The sequence below is a fragment of the Pogona vitticeps genome, chromosome 3 (assembly GCF_051106095.1).
Source record: "Pogona vitticeps strain Pit_001003342236 chromosome 3, PviZW2.1, whole genome shotgun sequence".
Lineage (NCBI taxonomy): Eukaryota > Metazoa > Chordata > Lepidosauria > Squamata > Agamidae > Pogona > Pogona vitticeps.
This window is the reverse complement of record NC_135785.1, coordinates 123,414,392-123,432,263: the sequence shown is the minus strand read 5'-3', so window position 1 is coordinate 123,432,263 and position 17,872 is coordinate 123,414,392. Positions and strand designations below refer to the sequence as shown.

General features: G+C 41.8%; 1 protein-coding gene across 1 annotated transcript in view; it reads left to right on the top strand.

The window, feature by feature from the left end:
* The first annotated feature begins 1,604 nt into the window (after window positions 1-1,604).
* TNFSF11 (TNF superfamily member 11) overlaps window positions 1,605-17,872 on the top strand; it is a 38,483-nt gene continuing 22,215 nt past the window's right edge. The window contains exon 1 of the mRNA XM_072994769.2: window positions 1,605-1,843. Coding sequence (XP_072850870.1) covers window positions 1,607-1,843 — 237 coding nt within the window. The 5' untranslated portion in view covers window positions 1,605-1,606. The remainder of the gene's footprint in view (window positions 1,844-17,872) is intronic.

Sequence of the window (17,872 nt, the reverse complement as noted above, 5' to 3'; positions counted from 1 at the left end):
TGAAAATGGGATGAGCAGCGCCACGACTGGACTGAAAATGTCAAGGGGAACCTTTACCTTTACCTTTAACTCCCTGTAGCAAAGGATTCATGACCTCTGTGGTTTAATCTATGATTTGAAAGTGGTTTGGGAAGAAACCCGCATTAAAACCTTTTGTTTTTGCACCATTGAAATATAATAGAGTGAAGGAACCATTAATTTTATGGTCTAAAATGTGGGCACAGGTGGGATCTGTGATATGATTGTGACTGTAGGGTGAATAGTATATGAAAATAGTGTGGATCCACAAGGATCTACATTTTGTGCCATAGCAATGGCATATTAAAAAGTGTGATTTTATGTTTCTCTCTGTGGGCACTAATGGGATCTGGGGGAGGGGAAGGAGATCCCATGTAAAATCCAAATGTGAAATCATGAGGAGCAGGTTTTGATTTCATCTACAGTGGGGTCTTGACTAGAGAACTTAATCCGTATTGGAAGGCGGTTCTCAAGTCAAAAAGTTCTCAGGTCAAATCTGCATTTCCCATAGGAATGCATTGAAAACCATTTGATCCGTATCTGCTCTTTTCTGACCATAGAAACTAATGGGAAGCTGCTATTCCGCCTTCGACCACTAGAGGGGGATATTTTGTTTCTTTTTTTTCTTAGGTCAAGAAAGGTTCAGGGAAGGCAGGGAAAATACAGTCCAGGCAGTACAGTACCAGGCAGTCTGAAGACTGTCTCCCAATCCACTCTCTAAACGCTGGGAGGAGTGAGGAAGCAGACAGGCACCCTTTTCACTGGCCAACAGTTAACTGAAAGTTCAAATTTTGCACTTTCCCTGCCTCCCACGTGGTTTTTTTTCAGTTCTTAACTCAAATCTAAGTACTCAAATCAATATTTTCCTATGAGAGCGGTTCCTAAGTCAAAATGTTCTTAACTCGAGCCGTTCTTAAGTCAAGACCCCACTGTACCTGCTTCCCCCCCCCCCCCCCACAGCACACAAGGCAAGAGCAAGGCCTAAAGAACAAAAAAAGTGACTTGATGACAGTTGTTTTTGTTGTGCTTTAGGAAAGAATACTCTATAGGATTCCTCGCAGGCATGAGATAGGCGGTGGTGAGTGAGAGAAGGAACTGGCATAAACCACAGAGGGCTGGATGGCCTGTCTGCTTGTGTGAGGGACTGGGAAAAACTTGTTCCAACGCGACCTTCCTCAGAAATAAACTAAATGGCGTTCACATGCGCTCTATACGGCTTACTCCCAAGCCCAGGGCATCATTCGCCACAACAGAGGATAAGGCTGCAAACTTGGGGCTGCGGTTTCAAGCATCCAAACCAGTCCCATCCACCCCAGGCCAACACGCTGTCTAAAATCTTCGGGCGAGAAAGAAGGGGGCAACTGGGTCAGCGCCTCCCTCCCGCTGCCGACGGACCGCTCTTGCGTGGCGCTTCACATTCTCCTTCCCTTCCCCGCGGGAGGGGCGTTGGGGGACTTCGCGAGGGGCGGAGCTGCGGCAGAAGGGAGACGCTGATTGGCCAACGAGCCCTCCGAGTTTTTAAATAGCGTGGACCGGGCGACCCAGGCGCTCACCGGTCTGCCTTGCCCAGTGGCGGGAGCGCTCGGAGATGCGGCGGGCCAGCCGAGACTATTCCAAGTACTTGCGCGGCGCCGAAGAGCTGGGGGCCAGCGCCGCCCACGAGTGCGCCCCGCCGCCCCCGCCGCCGCCGCTCCCGGCACCAGGCGGGGGGCTTGGCCAGCCTCACGCCGCCTCTGCCTCGAGGTCCCTCCTGGCTGCGCTAGTGCTCTTGGTCCTGGGGCAGGTGATCTGCAGCGTCGCCTTGTTCCTCTACTTCAGAGCGCAGGTAAGACCAGTTGGGGGGGGCGAACGGGGAGGGGAGGGAACGGGGCGGCAACTGGTGGGCTGATCTCCGACCTCTTTGGGAAGAGTGAGCTCTGGAGAGTGGAGTGAAGGTAGGTGTGTGTGTGTGTGTGTGTGTGTGTGTGTGTGTGTGTGTGTGTGTGTGTGTGTGTGTGTTTTGCAGGACGGGTGGCCTCGCGGTTTACCTTTGCGCCCTCCCTTGGATTCCTCGTATCTCGTTCTGCCCTTTGGTTAAAGTAGGGCACTTTCCCTCTTGAGATGTTTAACCACGCTGGATCTGTCGGGGACCCCGTCAGTGTATTTTTGTAATCAGACTAGATGAAGTCTGCGAGGTGGGCTCCCTTCCCTGGAGCCCGGACCTGCTTGCATCTTTGGCTAGAAGCAGCGCCGTGTTTGGCCAAGGCCAGCCAGGCGGTGATGGTTCACTTCTCAGCCCGCATTTTTGTTGGCTTGACATTCTGGCTGTGTTTGGGCAGGATCTGCAGCTTGCATTCAGTGGGTGAGAATTGTCCTGTGTTGCACGGAGTGAGAGCAGGACCCTTAACCCATTATTCAGTAGGCAATGAATGCTAAATAGGTGTGTGAGGGTTATAAACAGTGAACTTTTAGGATCGGACCAAAAGGAGAACTGAGATTTACTATATTTGGACTACCTCCGCAACCCCTTTTGTTTTGTGGCCAGCATTCTGTATGCAGTGTGGTTGGGGACTTCCAGTTCTGTAGAATGATGCTTTTAGCTAGTATGGCTACCCTAAGGATCTACAGTTGATCCCACTCTGAGGAGTTCCCCTTTGCTGACAGGTATCCAGTGTAGTGTAGTGGACACAGACTAGGACTCTGGAGAAGTGGGTTTAAATCCCCTTTCAGCCATGGAAACTGACTGAGGGAGTGGAACTGAAAAAACCGCTCCTTAAATACACCGGTTACCTTGAAAGCCCTATCAGTGTCACTGTAAGTCAGTTCCAACATGACAGCACATAACAACAAATCCTAGCAGTAGCTTGTATGCATCCAGATTTGTTTCAAGTACAAGATGCATTCCATTGCTTCTTGGCAAAGGAGGGAATGACTGGGCAAGACCACAACTTGTGGTTCAGAGTTTCTCCCAGTTGCAGCATTTCCAGCAATTCTTCTGTTCCAGAATACTCTCACACAGTATTTATTTATTTAATTTATTTTAAAAATGTTTATTCTGCTTTTTCCGTAAAAAGAATCCAGGGTGGCTCAACAAAGGTTCTTACATGGTTGGAAGCATGACTGACTTGCATGGGCATATTAGAGTTGTAGTTGTAGGTATCGATAATTGGCTTAAGTAGAGTGCAGAGGGAAATGCTGGGGAGAAATTGGCTGGTTGGGGTCACAGATGAAGCCCAATTTTTTAAAAAGCCTTTAAATTGAAGAGGCTGCTATGTTTAATTGCATGCATGTGTGCATGTGGAATTCAGTTGTACATTTGTTTATACACTGGGCACAATCCTATTTGTGTAAAGTTATATGGTGCAAACCAGGTGACATCATTCGGTGCTGGTAATATTTAATCTAAACAGATTTAAAGCTTCCTATTCCCCACTCCTTTTGGGTTCTAAGGTTCCACAGAACTTATTTTTCCTGAGGGAAACCTTTTGAAACCTTGGGCAGGGAAAACATTTAATAGGGAAAAAATGCTGCTGGATTGTTGCCACTGCGATTGTGCCCACTGCTCTGGTGGTGATTTTTGACTCTTAAAGGCTCCCCACACCCAGTTCCATTGCCAAAGGGGAGCCCTGGAGAGCCTAGATGTGAGAAGTATTAAGTGAGGTCTGAGAGATGTTATGGCTGGTTCTGTACACTGTAAGTTTGTGTGCAGAGTTTGAAGGGGGATAGGATTTGTTTGATTGTTTTAATTCAAATCTTATTGGGATTGGGTGATGATGTCATCCTGTTTGCACAGGGTCACTTTATGCAAACAGAATTTTGCTTTTAGATGTGAGGGGTATTAAGCTGTGCATGTGTAAATAGGGTGATTATGCATCTGATTTTATGCAGTGTTTGTAAGTATTCTCAACTGCCTGTTCTTGAAGGATGCAAGTTCAAGCCTTAGTTGCTGTTAGCAGCTTCTCTTAGACTCAGGATCTAAAGGGGCAACGGGAGTTTAATTTAACCATACTAGGTTTGAGAGGTTAAGGACATCTTGCTTTCAGCTATTTTTTTAGTAGCTTCATTTTAAAAACAAAACAAAACAATTAGCTAGATAACTTATGACTAGAAATGCCAAAATAGTCGTTGGTGTCCCCGTGAACTCAGAAGTTAAGTTACTGAGAGATTTTGAGGGTGAGGAAGTTGTGAATTTTTGATGTACCAACAGATAATTAGTTGGGTATTTTGGAAACGTCTCTGGTAGGATCTTTAGTTCTGAAACTGTGGATACAACCCTACCTCTAAATATATTCAGTGCATTTGTGGTGGGGTTATGCTCCCTGTAGAGGGTTTTTCTTCTTTCAGGAGCCTCGCGGCACAGTGTTTAAACTGTAGTACTGCAGCCAAAACCCTGTTTCAGTCCCAGGCGTGAGGTTGGCTTAACCTTCTATCCTTCTGAAGCGGGTAAATTGAGTACCCAGCTTGGGGAGGGGCGGAATGTGTAGCTTGCATAATTGAATTGTAAACCACCCAGAGAGTGCTTGAAGCACTGTAGGGCGGTATATAAGCAGCACACTTTGCTTTGCTCTGCTTTTCAACCTCTTCTTCAAGCATCCCCAGAGGCCTTGCTTTTAATTACCCAGTTGCTATGAAAAATCTTCTGCCAGCCCCTTGTCTCCCCTTTCATACACTAGGCTGGAGGGGGCATTTAAAAAAAATTAGGAAAAGATATTATAGACCTAATCTCATCACAGGTTGCTGTCCCTAGCCAGAGCCATATGAAAGAAACACGTGGCAGCGTTTTGAAAATCCAACCGGTATTGAACAATCAGAAGCGTCCCTCACAAACCTTTCTGAATACTGTCCATATTATTCTCACAGCCACATGGCTTGACTGGATCATGTTCCACCATCATCTTTGTTCTTACATTGTACACAAACAAAAAGAGAGAAACATTTATGCAAGAAATTTAAATAGATCCCTCAGTAATCCTAATTGGCTATACCTCTGAGTCACAAGCAACATTAGGACTGACATGGCAAACTACTCTTTTCAGACTGTTAGCCCTTTTCAGACTTTCAGGTTATTGGAAGTTGGAAATATGGAGAACAATTGCCTTTTGTTTATGTCATTGCCTAATAGCACCATAATGGAGGCATCAGGTGCCCTGGCACTCCTGTTATGTAGTAACTTTAATGAAGAGGGAAATGAATGAAGGTTGCAGAGCAATTCACTTTGGGAGATAACTCTCTTTTTACAACTGATGTCTCTTTGAAGGTTTTGTGTTTTAAACATGGCAATAATGTAGATAATGCTGCTTCTTTTTGCTGCTTTTGTCCCAAGCTGCAAGCAATGCTTTACTATCTCATTTTCAAAAGAGAAAACCTCAAACTGAACAAGCCACGTAAATCAAGCAAATAAATACAGTTTTATTGTGCTCTGCATAATACATATTATATCTGAATTGCTGAGGCAGAGGGCTGAAGGGAGGAGTCAGCCGGCAGTGTGGTTTACGCTTTGGGACTGAAAAGAACTTTTTTCTTGGAAATTATTGTGTGCATTGGTTGAGCTTGTGTTTGTTGTTGCTTTGGTTAAGTGCTCTGAACTTTCTCAAAGGAAGTTGGAGGCTGATGTTCACTTTTATCCCCCCAAGAGGATGAACAGAAACAAATTTGAGGGTTGGGTTTCTCTTTCTTAACTCTTTATGAAGGGGGGGGGAAAGGGCAACAAAGGCAACAATGTACATAGAAATGGCCTTCTCCATGCCACACCCGTAAGGACTGTGTCAGTGCAAACACCCTATTTTCTTAGGTTCATTTTTGTTTCTTCCTACTGCAGTCTGCAGCATATTGACTTCCAAGTATTTTACTTCCAAGACATTAAACAGCTTGCTGTAGAAATGAAAATGTGAAGATCGTAGATCTTAGAACTGCATAGAGGGAAGGGGCACTATAGATCATCAAGTCTAGTCCCTGTCAAGGAGGCACGGTGGGGAATCAAACTCCCAACCAGGTACCCAAACCACAGAGCTATGAAGACACCATCAAGATGATTGAATTTTGAAGACAATCATCTGTCCTTTTCTCAGCTGTTCTTGATGTTTGTCTATCTCAGCATTGGTCAAATGCTGATGGAAGCCTGTTCTCCTAAAATAAACCCGTCTAAAAGTGCTACAAAGGCTAGGGGCATGATCTTTCCCAGCCTAAGCACCCTTACAGCCTCTTGGTTTCTGTGGAACAATTATACCTGTACTTGAAATAACGGGCAGAAAAAGTACTTAAGTTTAGCTGGATTGCTTCTATTGAATTTTTTCCCGTATCATCAGATATAATCAAGTGGTGTGAGAACTAGCACAGAGCTGGAAATAAGTAAAGGCTGAGACAGATTGGTTGTTGTTGTGTGTATTAGCACACTAAATTGGAATGGCTTCACACTCACCTCATTTTAAACCAGCGAGTTTCATTATGCTGTAGCAGTATGGAATTTGAACAGTTGAAGATGGTAATGCAGACAGTCTATTAAATACAGTAGTTGGTCCGGGGCAATTCACATCACTGTCATTTCATAAGGGAACAATCCAGTGCTTGCTTGCTTTGGGAGTCAGCCCTGGTCCCCATGAGACTTATTTCTGAATGAACATCAGCCATGATGGTTCCGTGGAATTTGTTAAGGGGTTGGGTGCCTCTGAATATAATTTCCACTAGGGCGAGTGACAGAGGGAGGGCTATTATTGTTATGGCCTTGCTGTAACTATCAAGCTGACTCCTGAAGAAAATCAGAGGCGGGAATAAATGATCTGTACACGTAACCTAGAAGCCTGCTGTTGTGTTTGTATATAATGTACAATCCTAGGTTAAAATATTTCTTCATACGCTATGGTTTCCTTTCCCAAAGAATTTAAACCATCACATGTGTAATTGAACTTTAGAATTTATTAATATACAAAAGTGTGCGACTGGTCAGGTCCATCATACATGTGGCTAGAATAGCTGGCTCCACTGCAAGCCGGATTGGTAGGAGAGCAGTTTCCTTGTCTAAAGCACTATTGTGAATGTTGAAGAGTCACCAAGCTGCGTTTGGCTTGTCGGGGCACAGGTTGTACACGCTTGGATTTTGTATTGTTTTCTAACTGGAGGGAAACAATACTTTCCTCTCAACATTATTTGCATATACTTATACCACAGCATGTGGAACTCTTCCTAATCACATTTGTCCACTTTCTGCTTTGATTTGCATAACATAAAACTAATTTTAAACTAATTTTGGCATTTTCTTTTTCCCTTTCAAATCTCTGAGCAAGAAAGGACAGCAAGCATAGTTCCGTTCTGTAAGTCAGTGGCACCACCACATACAGAATATTGTGCACTATTCTGGTTGCTGTACTGAATAAAAATAGGGAACTGAAAAATGAACAGAAAGGCTGCTCAAACGGGTGCACTTTGCTCTGTAGAAATGCTAAAGGTTTGAGTTGATATAGTTTTCAAAAAGAAATTTGTGGAGAAGGGATGTGACAACTGTTGATTAAATTATAAATGGTCAGAGAGGTCAGGTAACGTTTTCCCTGCCTATTAGCACCAGAACAGTAAAGCACCTCATGAAGATGATCTGGTTTGTGGGTCTAGAGCAAGAAAGAGCAACATATGGTCTGTAGAAAGTAGGGCAGGAAACCCCAGAAGCATTTGTGTACCTTGCAGCACCCCACAATATTTTTGGTTCAGAAGATCTCCTTATGCTCCCCTAGGGTTTGTGTGAGGGCAACACTGCCATGTTTTTTGGGGGGGCACTGACATCACTGGGGTTCCCATACCACTCATTTAAACTTTTGTAAAATTGACCTTTTGGAGGAGAATTTGTTTCTTGGGGAGTGAGTGGGATAGGGGTCAGAGGAGTGTGTGAATCAGCACTAAAGTGTATCTGTTTTAGTTCATGGTATCTCCAGGTGACCCCTTAATGGATTGCTGCCTTGTCATGGCGAAGGGACTTGAGTAACTCAGAGAAGCTATGGGCTATGCCGTGCAGGGACACCCAAGACGGACAGGACATAGTGGAGAGTTCCGACTAAATGCAATCCACCTGGAGTAGGAAATGGCAATGCCACTCCATCTTTGCCAAGAACGCCCCATGATCAGAAACAAAAGGCTAAAAGATATGACTCTGGAAGATGGGCCCCTCAGGTTGAAAGGCGTCCAACATGCTACTGAGGAAGAGCAGAGGACAGAGCTAATGAAGTGGTTGTGCCAAAGCCGAAAGGACGCTCAGCTATGGATGTGCCTGGAAGTGAAAGGAAAGTCCAATGCTGCAAAGAAAAATACTGCATAGGAACCTGGAATGTAAGATCTATGAACCTTGGGAAGCTGGATGTGGTCAAATAGGAGATGGCAAGAATAAACATTGACATCCTGGGCATCAGTGAACTGGGCAAATTCAGCTCAGATGATTATCATATCTACTATTATGGGCAAGAATCCCGTAGAAGGAATGGAGTAGCCTTCATAGTCAACAAAAGAGTGGGAAAAGCTGTAATGGGATACAATCTCAAAAATGATAGAATGATGTCAATATGAATCCAAGGCAGACCTTTCAACATCACAATAATCCAAGTTTATGCACCAACCACCATTGCTGAGGATACTGAAATTGAACAATTTTATGAAGATTTACAAGACCTTCTAGAACTGACACCAAACAAAGATGTTCTTCTCATTCTAGGGGACTGGAATGCTAAAGTAGGGAGTCAAGAGATAAAAGGAACAACAGGGAAGTTTGGCCTTGGAGTTCAGAACGAAGCAGGACAAAGGCTAATAGAGTTTTGTCAAGAGAACAAGCTGGTCATCACAAACACTCTTTTCCAACAACACAAGAGGCGATTCTATACATGGAAATCACCAGATGGGCAATATCGAAATCAGATTGATTATATTCTCTGCAGTGAAAGATGGAGAAGCTCTATACAGTCAGCAAAAACAAGACCTGGAGCTGACTGTGTCTCTGATCATCAGCTTCTCATAGCAAAATTCAAGCTTAAACTGAAGAGAGTAGCAAAAACCACTGGGGTACTCAGGTATAATCTAAACCAAATCCCATATGAATACACAGTGGAAGTAAAGAACAGATTTAAGGAACTAGATTTGGTGGACAGAGTGCCTGAAGAACGTTGGATAGAGGCTCGTAACATTGTACAGGAGGCAGCAACAAAAACCATCCCAAAGAAAAGGAAATGCAAGAAAGCAAAGTGGCTGTCCAACGAGGCCTTAGAAATAGCAGAGAGGAGAAGGGAAACAAAATGCAAGGGAGATAGGGAAAGCTACAGAAAATTGAATGCAGACTTCCAAAGAATAGCAAGGAGAGACAAGAGGGCCTTCTTAAATGAACAATGCAAAGAAATAGAGGAAATAACAGAAAAGGAAAAACCAGAGATCTGCTCAGGAAAATTGGAGATATTAGAGGAACATTTTGTGCAAAGATGAACATGATAAAGGACAAGAATGGGAGGGACCTAACAGAAGCAGAAGACATCAAGAAGCATTGGCAAGAATACACAGAGGAATTATATCAGAAAGATTTGGATATCCCGGACAACCCAGATGGTGTGGTTGCTGACCTTGAGCCAGACATCCTGGAGAGTAAGTCAAGTGGGACGACAGAGGATGAGATGGCTGGACAGTGTCTGCGAAGCAACCAACATGAAATTGACACAACTACGGGAAGCAGTGGAAGATAGGAGGGCCTGGCGTGCTCTGGTCCATGGGGTCACGAAGAGTCGGACACGACTAAACGACTAAACGGACGGATCTCCAGGTAAGGGATGAGGTAGTAGATGAAGACTTCACTTTGAGATCCTGGGGGGCCTTTGCTGACACCTAATATTGGATTGGATGGATAAACAAATTAATTTAATCAGAGTGGATTTGAGTTTAATCACTGCTTAGAAAGATTCAGTTTAATCATGCACATTCTTCCTTGCTGTAATCTTGCTGTAATACATATACATATTTTACACAACTCAGAGGTATGCATTTTAGTTTTAGAAGCCTCACACGGTACATTTGTTTTTTAAAAAATGGTTTATTTTGTAAACCTTTGAGATTAGTTTTGCAGTTATATTAGAAAAATGAATGATTGATTGATTTAAGTACCAGATCTCACTGAAATACATATTCGCAAAGGAGGTAAACCCCCTCCATGAATGAGATAATCATGAATATTCAAACAGTTTTCTTACCTTATTCTATTAGGATATCCATCAACTCCAGACAAACACTGAAACTATTTTGCTTAACTAAACAACACTGTATGGTGAATTTGTGTTCTTTCAATAATAATTTAAGAAGTATATGAGTTTTCTAATTTTTAAAAAAAGTTAAACAGTCAAGTTGTGAGATCAAACCTATTTCTAATCGAAATCCAGTGGCTAAAGTTGCCATTGCCTCACTCAGGGAAACTGTTGAAAGTGATGTTGGATATTTTAATAGGCTTTCCAATGTCATATCATATTGTGAGGGGGGGGGAAGCTTCAGGACTTGAATGTCTGCAATGAGAGCTGGAAATGGGGTCGATTAGGTCTCTTATTTCTCATATCCATGTATCACTATAAGCAGTATATTCCTGAAATAGAAGCCATGTTTGTCATCATGATCTTCTAGTCAGAGCACTAGACACATTACCTGGGGAGGTATAATCTATGTGGAAGTCTGTGCAGTTCCATGAATTTGAGGTCCCAGACTAAAAACTGTTGGAGCATTTTTCTAATATTTTTTTAAAAAAGATTACAGAATACATAATAATGAATTAAAATTTATAATCCTATTTCATTATGAGATGTTTGAGTTAAAACATACAGATTTTTTGCTAGGATGAGGCTGATTGGGTTAAAAAAAGTTAAGGAGACAGCAAAGATATACATGATCCTTTTCTTAATTTTCCGCAAATGGTTAAAACTCTGGGGAATAGCATATATTCACCATCTGAACTAGCATTTTTTTTCTAGAGGAAAAGCAACTACATCCAATGTTTTTGGAGTAAAAATGTTTTAGAAATTCCATATGAGCTGACACTACATAAACTGCACCTTCCTTTTCATCTGAGAGACAATATTTGTACAGTGGATCGCAGAACTCTTGAATACAGCCTCTTGCTTCTCTCTGCCAGAATGGCATACCACTGAAACCCTTTCTAACTTGCCTGCTTCTGTCTCTCTCCCTCACACGCACACACTTGGGGTAACAGAGTAGTTGGGGAGGCTACTCCCCCCCCCTTTGCTTAAAGCCAGGCAGAGGCAGAAGAAGCTACAATGGGCTGCCTTACGTGGATGGATGCAGGGAGACTCCAGTGCAGAGGGAGTGGCTGGAGTCTACTCATGCCTGCTGTCTGGCCAGCTGCTTGGTTTACCCTCACTGTGAAGCCTTCCAAGATGCAGAGTTCAGCCAGAGGTAAAAGTGCAGATTCGCTTTGCAGGAGCAGTTTCGGATGCAGTGATGAAAAACTGTATTCTCCTATACTGTCCATTCCAGTTGCACTTGCTCCAAGTGTCACTTGTTGAAAAACAAAAGTTGAAGACATGAAAGACATCAAAAACTTTACTTCTGATCTTGAAAGAACCTTGACAAGTATGTGAAACTATCAATTTTGGCACAGTACTTCTACTTCACACGGCTGAATCTGGGAGCGTATCTACTTTATCCATTAACTGATACGAGAGAGACATTGCCCTCATCTCACAAGCTTGCTGCCAGATAGTTCCTCTCTTAAACAATCACAACTCTAGTTTTCTGCTGAAAAGTTCAAATAAGAAATATGCTCATGTTGTCCTTTTTAGATCAAATGGAGCTCAGTAAAAATGCTTTTGCTAAAAGTTTCTCAAAAGTAAGGATGGAAAACCACAATGATTTCTAAACAAGAAAAAGTTCCTACCGTCCACGCTTGATCTCTGTTCTTCAGTCTCAAGTTCAATGGCAAGAGCTGTGAGAAGGCAGGGCCAAACATAAGCTTCTTGAGCTGAAACCAGTACTTTGATTGTGGTCACTAACAACCAACGGAAGAAATTTATCCCAGCTATATTAAAAACTGGGCACAATTTCTCTTCCCATCAGTATCTATGTTTGGGTGTGCCTCATTTAATGTATGCTTTTAAGTGTTGTGATAGGCTTTTGTCCACGGTCCACTCTTTGCTTTGAACTTACTTCATTTCTGGGTGACAGCGTTGATCTTCAGTGTAGATTCTGCATTTGAAAACTGTGTTCAGCTTGCTGGGTTCTGTTAACTAGTTGATATTTTTGTTTTCTTTTGATGTTGATTGAATTAGCATGAACAACATGTCATAAGTGAAGGAATTGCCATGGATTTGCTATAAGATGAGTGTGTGGCCCACAGTGGGCCTACCTACCTGCTCTTATCTTTCTCCCTTTTTTCTTTTCATTGCTGTCATCTTTAGTAGCTTCTTGGAAAACCACTCACCATTATTTGTGTAGGTGTTTAGTTTTTGATGAGGCTTAACAAGGGAAAAGACCCTTTTTAATTTACTTGAGGTTCAGATGGAATCTGAATCCCTCTTAGCAATTACTATTTAGACTATGCTTTTGATTTTTGAACAGGAGTACAAAGCTACTGGAAGGTTTTCAGTGCCGTGATAGTCTATTCCCCCAACTAGTCATTGTAGGGGATATTTTGCTATTTCCCTCTAATGAAAAGTGACATAAGGAAGTTGAAACCAAAAGTGTTATTTTGTTTCTCAAAGTCATAAACTGAGATGACTGTAGCTGCATGTTTTTTTAAAATAAATCTTGCATATGCTTTTAGAATGACTGCACTGGATCTTTTCTAAGACAAGATACTCCTTCTTTTGCTCTGTGGCATCCAAAGTTGCCATCACCTGGCTCACTTGAAATTATGCTTCTGCTCAGCCATTGTGCAGTTTAACGCAAGACCAAGCTCAACACAAGACCAAGTCATTTAAAACTTTATTTATTGTAAGCAAGGGAGAATAATTAAGGGGAAAAGATGTTAGCTAAGTGCTTTGAAATGTAGGACACATACTTTAAGGATTGCTAAATTAAAGGAGAATTTTAACCATTATTATTCCGTTAGTGCAATGTTCTTGACCAGCATATTTAATTCTCATAGATCAGGGCAGAATATCTAAAATTACTAAAATGTGAGACATTTTGTGACACCAGTGAAAATTCCTGTGTACTGAGAGTTAGCACCGAGGTTAGGTTTGGAATGGTTCTTGGTAGAGTTTATTAAGGTCGAGGTGCCACTGTATTTCCTTTGAATCCTCCTGCCCACCCTTTGAATGGGGCCAACCTACTAAGAGCCAGAGTTTGTCATTTTTGCCTCTCTGCAATGTGGTCCATCAAAATGGCATGGGGATTTTTTGCCCTTATATATTACATTGGCGAGGGAGGGTACAGAGTACACCAATGGAGAAAAGAGAAAGAAGATTTACAGGGATTTTTTTTTTTTTTGTTCTTCATGCTTTATGTTTGTAAATTGAAAACAAAATCTGTAAATGGCAAGTGCTTGGATCTTAGGGACAGTCTTTACAATTATTCACATGACATGCTGTAGATTGCCTGTACTGTGAGTTGAGTTCTGTGTGGGTGTTGCAGTAAAACACAATTAAAATGTACCATTTCTGTGCCTATAAAGATTATATGGACTCATATTGTGTTGTCACACAGACTTACACCTGGAGTGTGGCAAAATGTGGTCCTTCAGAACTTGTTGCACTGTGCTTCTAAACATTTCATTTAGTTATGCTGGGTAGGTTTATGGAAACCGTGTTTGAACATGTTGGAGTTTCATGTTCAGGAAATCAGATTTCAAAAAGATCTTTTGAATGTCCTGAAGACTGATCACAAAAGAAAAGCAAGCTCATTTGCAAATTCCAGGAAACAACAGTCATTCCTGCTGGGATACACATGGGATTTTCCTTTTCTGATAATGGGCTGTCTGCAATGTCTGTTTCTGTCATTAAACATGGCAATCACATCTAATAGCCATAAATAGAACTTGTCTTCCTTGGATCTTATGACATATCAGCTGAAATTAACTAGTAAGTTGCAATTAGAATAAGCGTGTCGAATCAGCGCGAATTTGGTGAATCAACACCTATGCAAGCTTCACTGATTCAATTGGTCTACTCGTCACTGGGCTTCACAGTCATTGTGTATATTTCTGCTAAAGGGAAGGATAAGACTGCAATCTAGAAGGCCACGTAAACTTGGACATTCAAAGGGGTTTCAAAAACAGTTTGCAGTGTGGGATTGTTCTTAAATTTATTCATTCAGCAAAAGGTAAGAGGAGATGGATGTCAATAAATAAAATACAGTATTTAAAAATTATTACCACATCCCAGGGAATCCCTTTTCTGCCATCAGATATATTTAAACATTGGACTTTATGGCCATGGTGCCCTTGTGTACCATCTCTGATCTGACCTGTTCACGTATAGCAATCAGGAGTCACTCCTAGCAGATAGGGATCATTGATCCCCACCTTCTTCCATTAAACCCCAATGATGCTGAGGCTGCACATGTTTGCCCATGGCTAAATCTGTTAATTGCATCCAAGGAAATAATATGCCAGACCTAGTAGGGCCAGCATTCAGTATCTAGTGTGGTAGGGGACGCCTAGTTCTGTAGAATGTTGCCTTTAGCCAATATGGCAGTTCTTGGGATTGGTAGTCTATGCCCATCTCCAGTGTTCTATTTGGGCCCTCTTCTCTCTTAGCTGTTCAGCTGTAGCAACCAGGAGTCAGTCCCAACAGTAGGGACAGTGAAGTTGCTGCTTCATGTGGCAGAAGCAATATAGTGACATTGAAAATTTTTTATAAAAATTGTTTGTCTTGCTTTTAAGGACTAACTGAGAAATAGCCCACAGTTAAATCCACAGGCTTTGGCTGTAGGCAGTTTTTTTGACTGGCCCTTTAAGAGAGGGAAAATAATTTTTTAAAAATTTTTTTATAACTGATGCAGCAAATCGGCGATCATCTATATACAGTACACTAAAAATATATATATTTCACTTCCTCTGCCCTCTGTCAAGCATGGGAAGTGTTTAATTTGCCAACATCCTGAAGTGACTTACCTATTAATCCACTTCACAATACTGGCAGGAACCATTTCCGTGGGAACGGTCAGGCTTGATTAGATCTTTCTAAGCAAGCTCTTCTAGTCATAGGCAGCGCACACTAGCTTGCTCTGTGCTGCTAGTCTGACAAAAAGTATTCCTATGAAAAAAGGAATATACGGATTGGGACATTTTTGTCTCACCTGTCTTATATTTGTAAAACAAAATAAAAATCGCATGTGTCAAGGAGCCATTTTTATAACATCATGGGACAATAGTGTAGAATGTCTACATTATAGATCTGTGGATTCTATAACAAGAGATGACTCTGGGGGACCAAAAGGGGAACTGATGGCGGGTGTGCCTTTCTGCCCACACCTCAGGCAACAGAATGACTTGAGCTGGCTCAGTGAGGGAGGTTGAGGGATACTTATATTTTCTGTATGGCTTAATGCAGCGTATCTGTTGTCTTTTTTTCTTGTTTTACCTATTTTACAACTTTGTGTGTGCTGGTGCTCTATTCTGAGTACAGAAAACAGCATCCATTATTCTGGCATCTACTAACCACATTTCTTTCCCTCTGAAACTTTCTACTAAGCACTGAAGGGCTTTCTTGGATTTACATCTATTTTTTGCATCCGATAATCACATCACTGCTTAAACTGTTAGGCTTTTGGTTCAATAATTCGATCTTTTCTCATTTCCTATATTTCTAACAGGTGTTACATAAATAGACAATATAAAATAAATTGAGAATTTTGTATGTATAGCCTTAGAATTTTATTTGATTACTTCATGAATTTTGATGGTTAATAAGTAATGCTAGGAGTTCTAATAAATTTTCCTTACCTTGCTGGAGTGAGAGACACTTGAACCTGACAGATGCAGTCCAAATTCTGTTGTGCAGGTACATTCCTTACAATAGTATTTAGACATCTCACTGTTGGTGCAATCTTGGATGTGATCAGTATATATACAGTGGTGCCTCGCATTACGAGCGCTCTGTTTTATGATGAAATTGCTTTACGTTGAAGGTTTTGTGATCGCAAAAGGATGTTTCCTATGGGGGAATTTCGCTTTGCGATGATCGGTTCCCTGCTTCAGGAACCGATTCTCGCATAGTGATGATTTTCGACCAGCTGATCGGCGGTTTCAAAATGGCCGCCGGGTAAAAAACATGACTCCCCACTCTTTTCTGGGACGGATTCCTCGCTGCACAGGCAGCGAAAATGGCCATGCTATGGAGAATCTTCGCTGGATGGTGAGTTTCAAGCCCCTAGAAACGCATTAATTGGGTTTTAATTCGTTTCTATGGGCTTTTTAATTTCGCATTGCGACGTTTTTGTTCTACAGCGATTTCGCTGGAACGAATTAACGTCATAATGTGAGACACCACTGTATTGTTATTAGGTGCATCACAGTATTGTAGGACAAGTTACTTGTTTTGTATGAACTTGTGTTGCAGATTCCTGGGTTTTGCATTCAGTATGGCAAGTTGCCTCTTTATAGGATTAAGAGACTTCTAAGTACAATTTCATAACTTTGTACTTCCACTCAGTGTTAGGAATAATTTTGATCCTTTAATATGGGAAACAAATAGATCCATAATATGGAGATTAATCGGCACCAAGTTAGACATCATAGCAGTAGACCCAATGTAGATTCTGCTGTAAATCCATATTAGAAAGTGGGAAGCTGGTCACAACGGAAACATGGATGAGGCAAGAGGGAAGCTGATCCCTTACCCCTTTCTAAAACAGTGTTCCCTCCTTAGGGGTTTTTTTTTTTTACCTAGAGAAGAGTTCCTTCTGCTTCTGGAGGTCTTCTGAAGGAAAAAGAAAACTTGTGTTGCAGCAGAGAGGATTCAGCTCCCATCTACCATCCGCCAGCACTATGCTGTCTTAACCCACCTTACCCCCCTCAGCTTCATAGGGGTTTAATGGCAGACAGAATTTAAAACACATGCCTTTGCCGCCTTTGCATGTAGTCTTGTGTGTTCCCCCCCATCCCCCACTTGCTGGGACCAATTTAAAAGTCTTTCTCACCCATTTGTAGAGTGGTATGTTTTTGAAATTCATAGTTTCACTAAAGTTGCAAAATATTACAGAGATGATTCTTCTCCAATTTTTTTAAATGTCATTTTTGGATTCCTCTTGTGCTAGAACAAAGCCTAATTTTTTAACTTCTGGGCCATTTTGTGTGTTGAGGTCTTGGTTTATTGAATGCTAACCACATGTGAAACCATACACAAGAGTGAAAAGTGCATGCCATTATCTAGAACAGGAAACAGAATGGCCCTGTGAATCTCTGTCAGGACGTGGCGGTTGCTTGCCTCTTTTTGCATTGTGCGTGAGTGAGATTTCTTATTGCACTGGAAGGAAGGGGTGGGGAAAACTGGGGTTCTCACACAGTTGTCCAAAACACTCCACGTGATCCTCCTGGAGTATGTGGGTTAATGTGATCCCACTGCAGGAGGCTGATGCACTGCTTTCCGTAATGATCACGGCAGCATTTTTCTCTCCTTTCCTCTCCTGTCTTCTTTTTTGCTTCTTGAAGTTGCAAATATGACTTTCAAGTGCTTCTACATATCTTTTGGTTCATGCAAGATACTATCAACAAGGAATCTCGCAGATGGCATACTTAGTGGTGGGCAAAAGTTGGCAAAAGTTTTCTTTTAACAATTTCTATCCACACAGAGATAACAATTATAAATTATTTGAAACATTCATTCAAAGATTCAACTCATTGTCTCACAGAAACATGATTTTTCTAGCATTGTTAGCCTCTCTGTTTGTTTACTGATAAAGCTAACAATTTTCCTGTTTT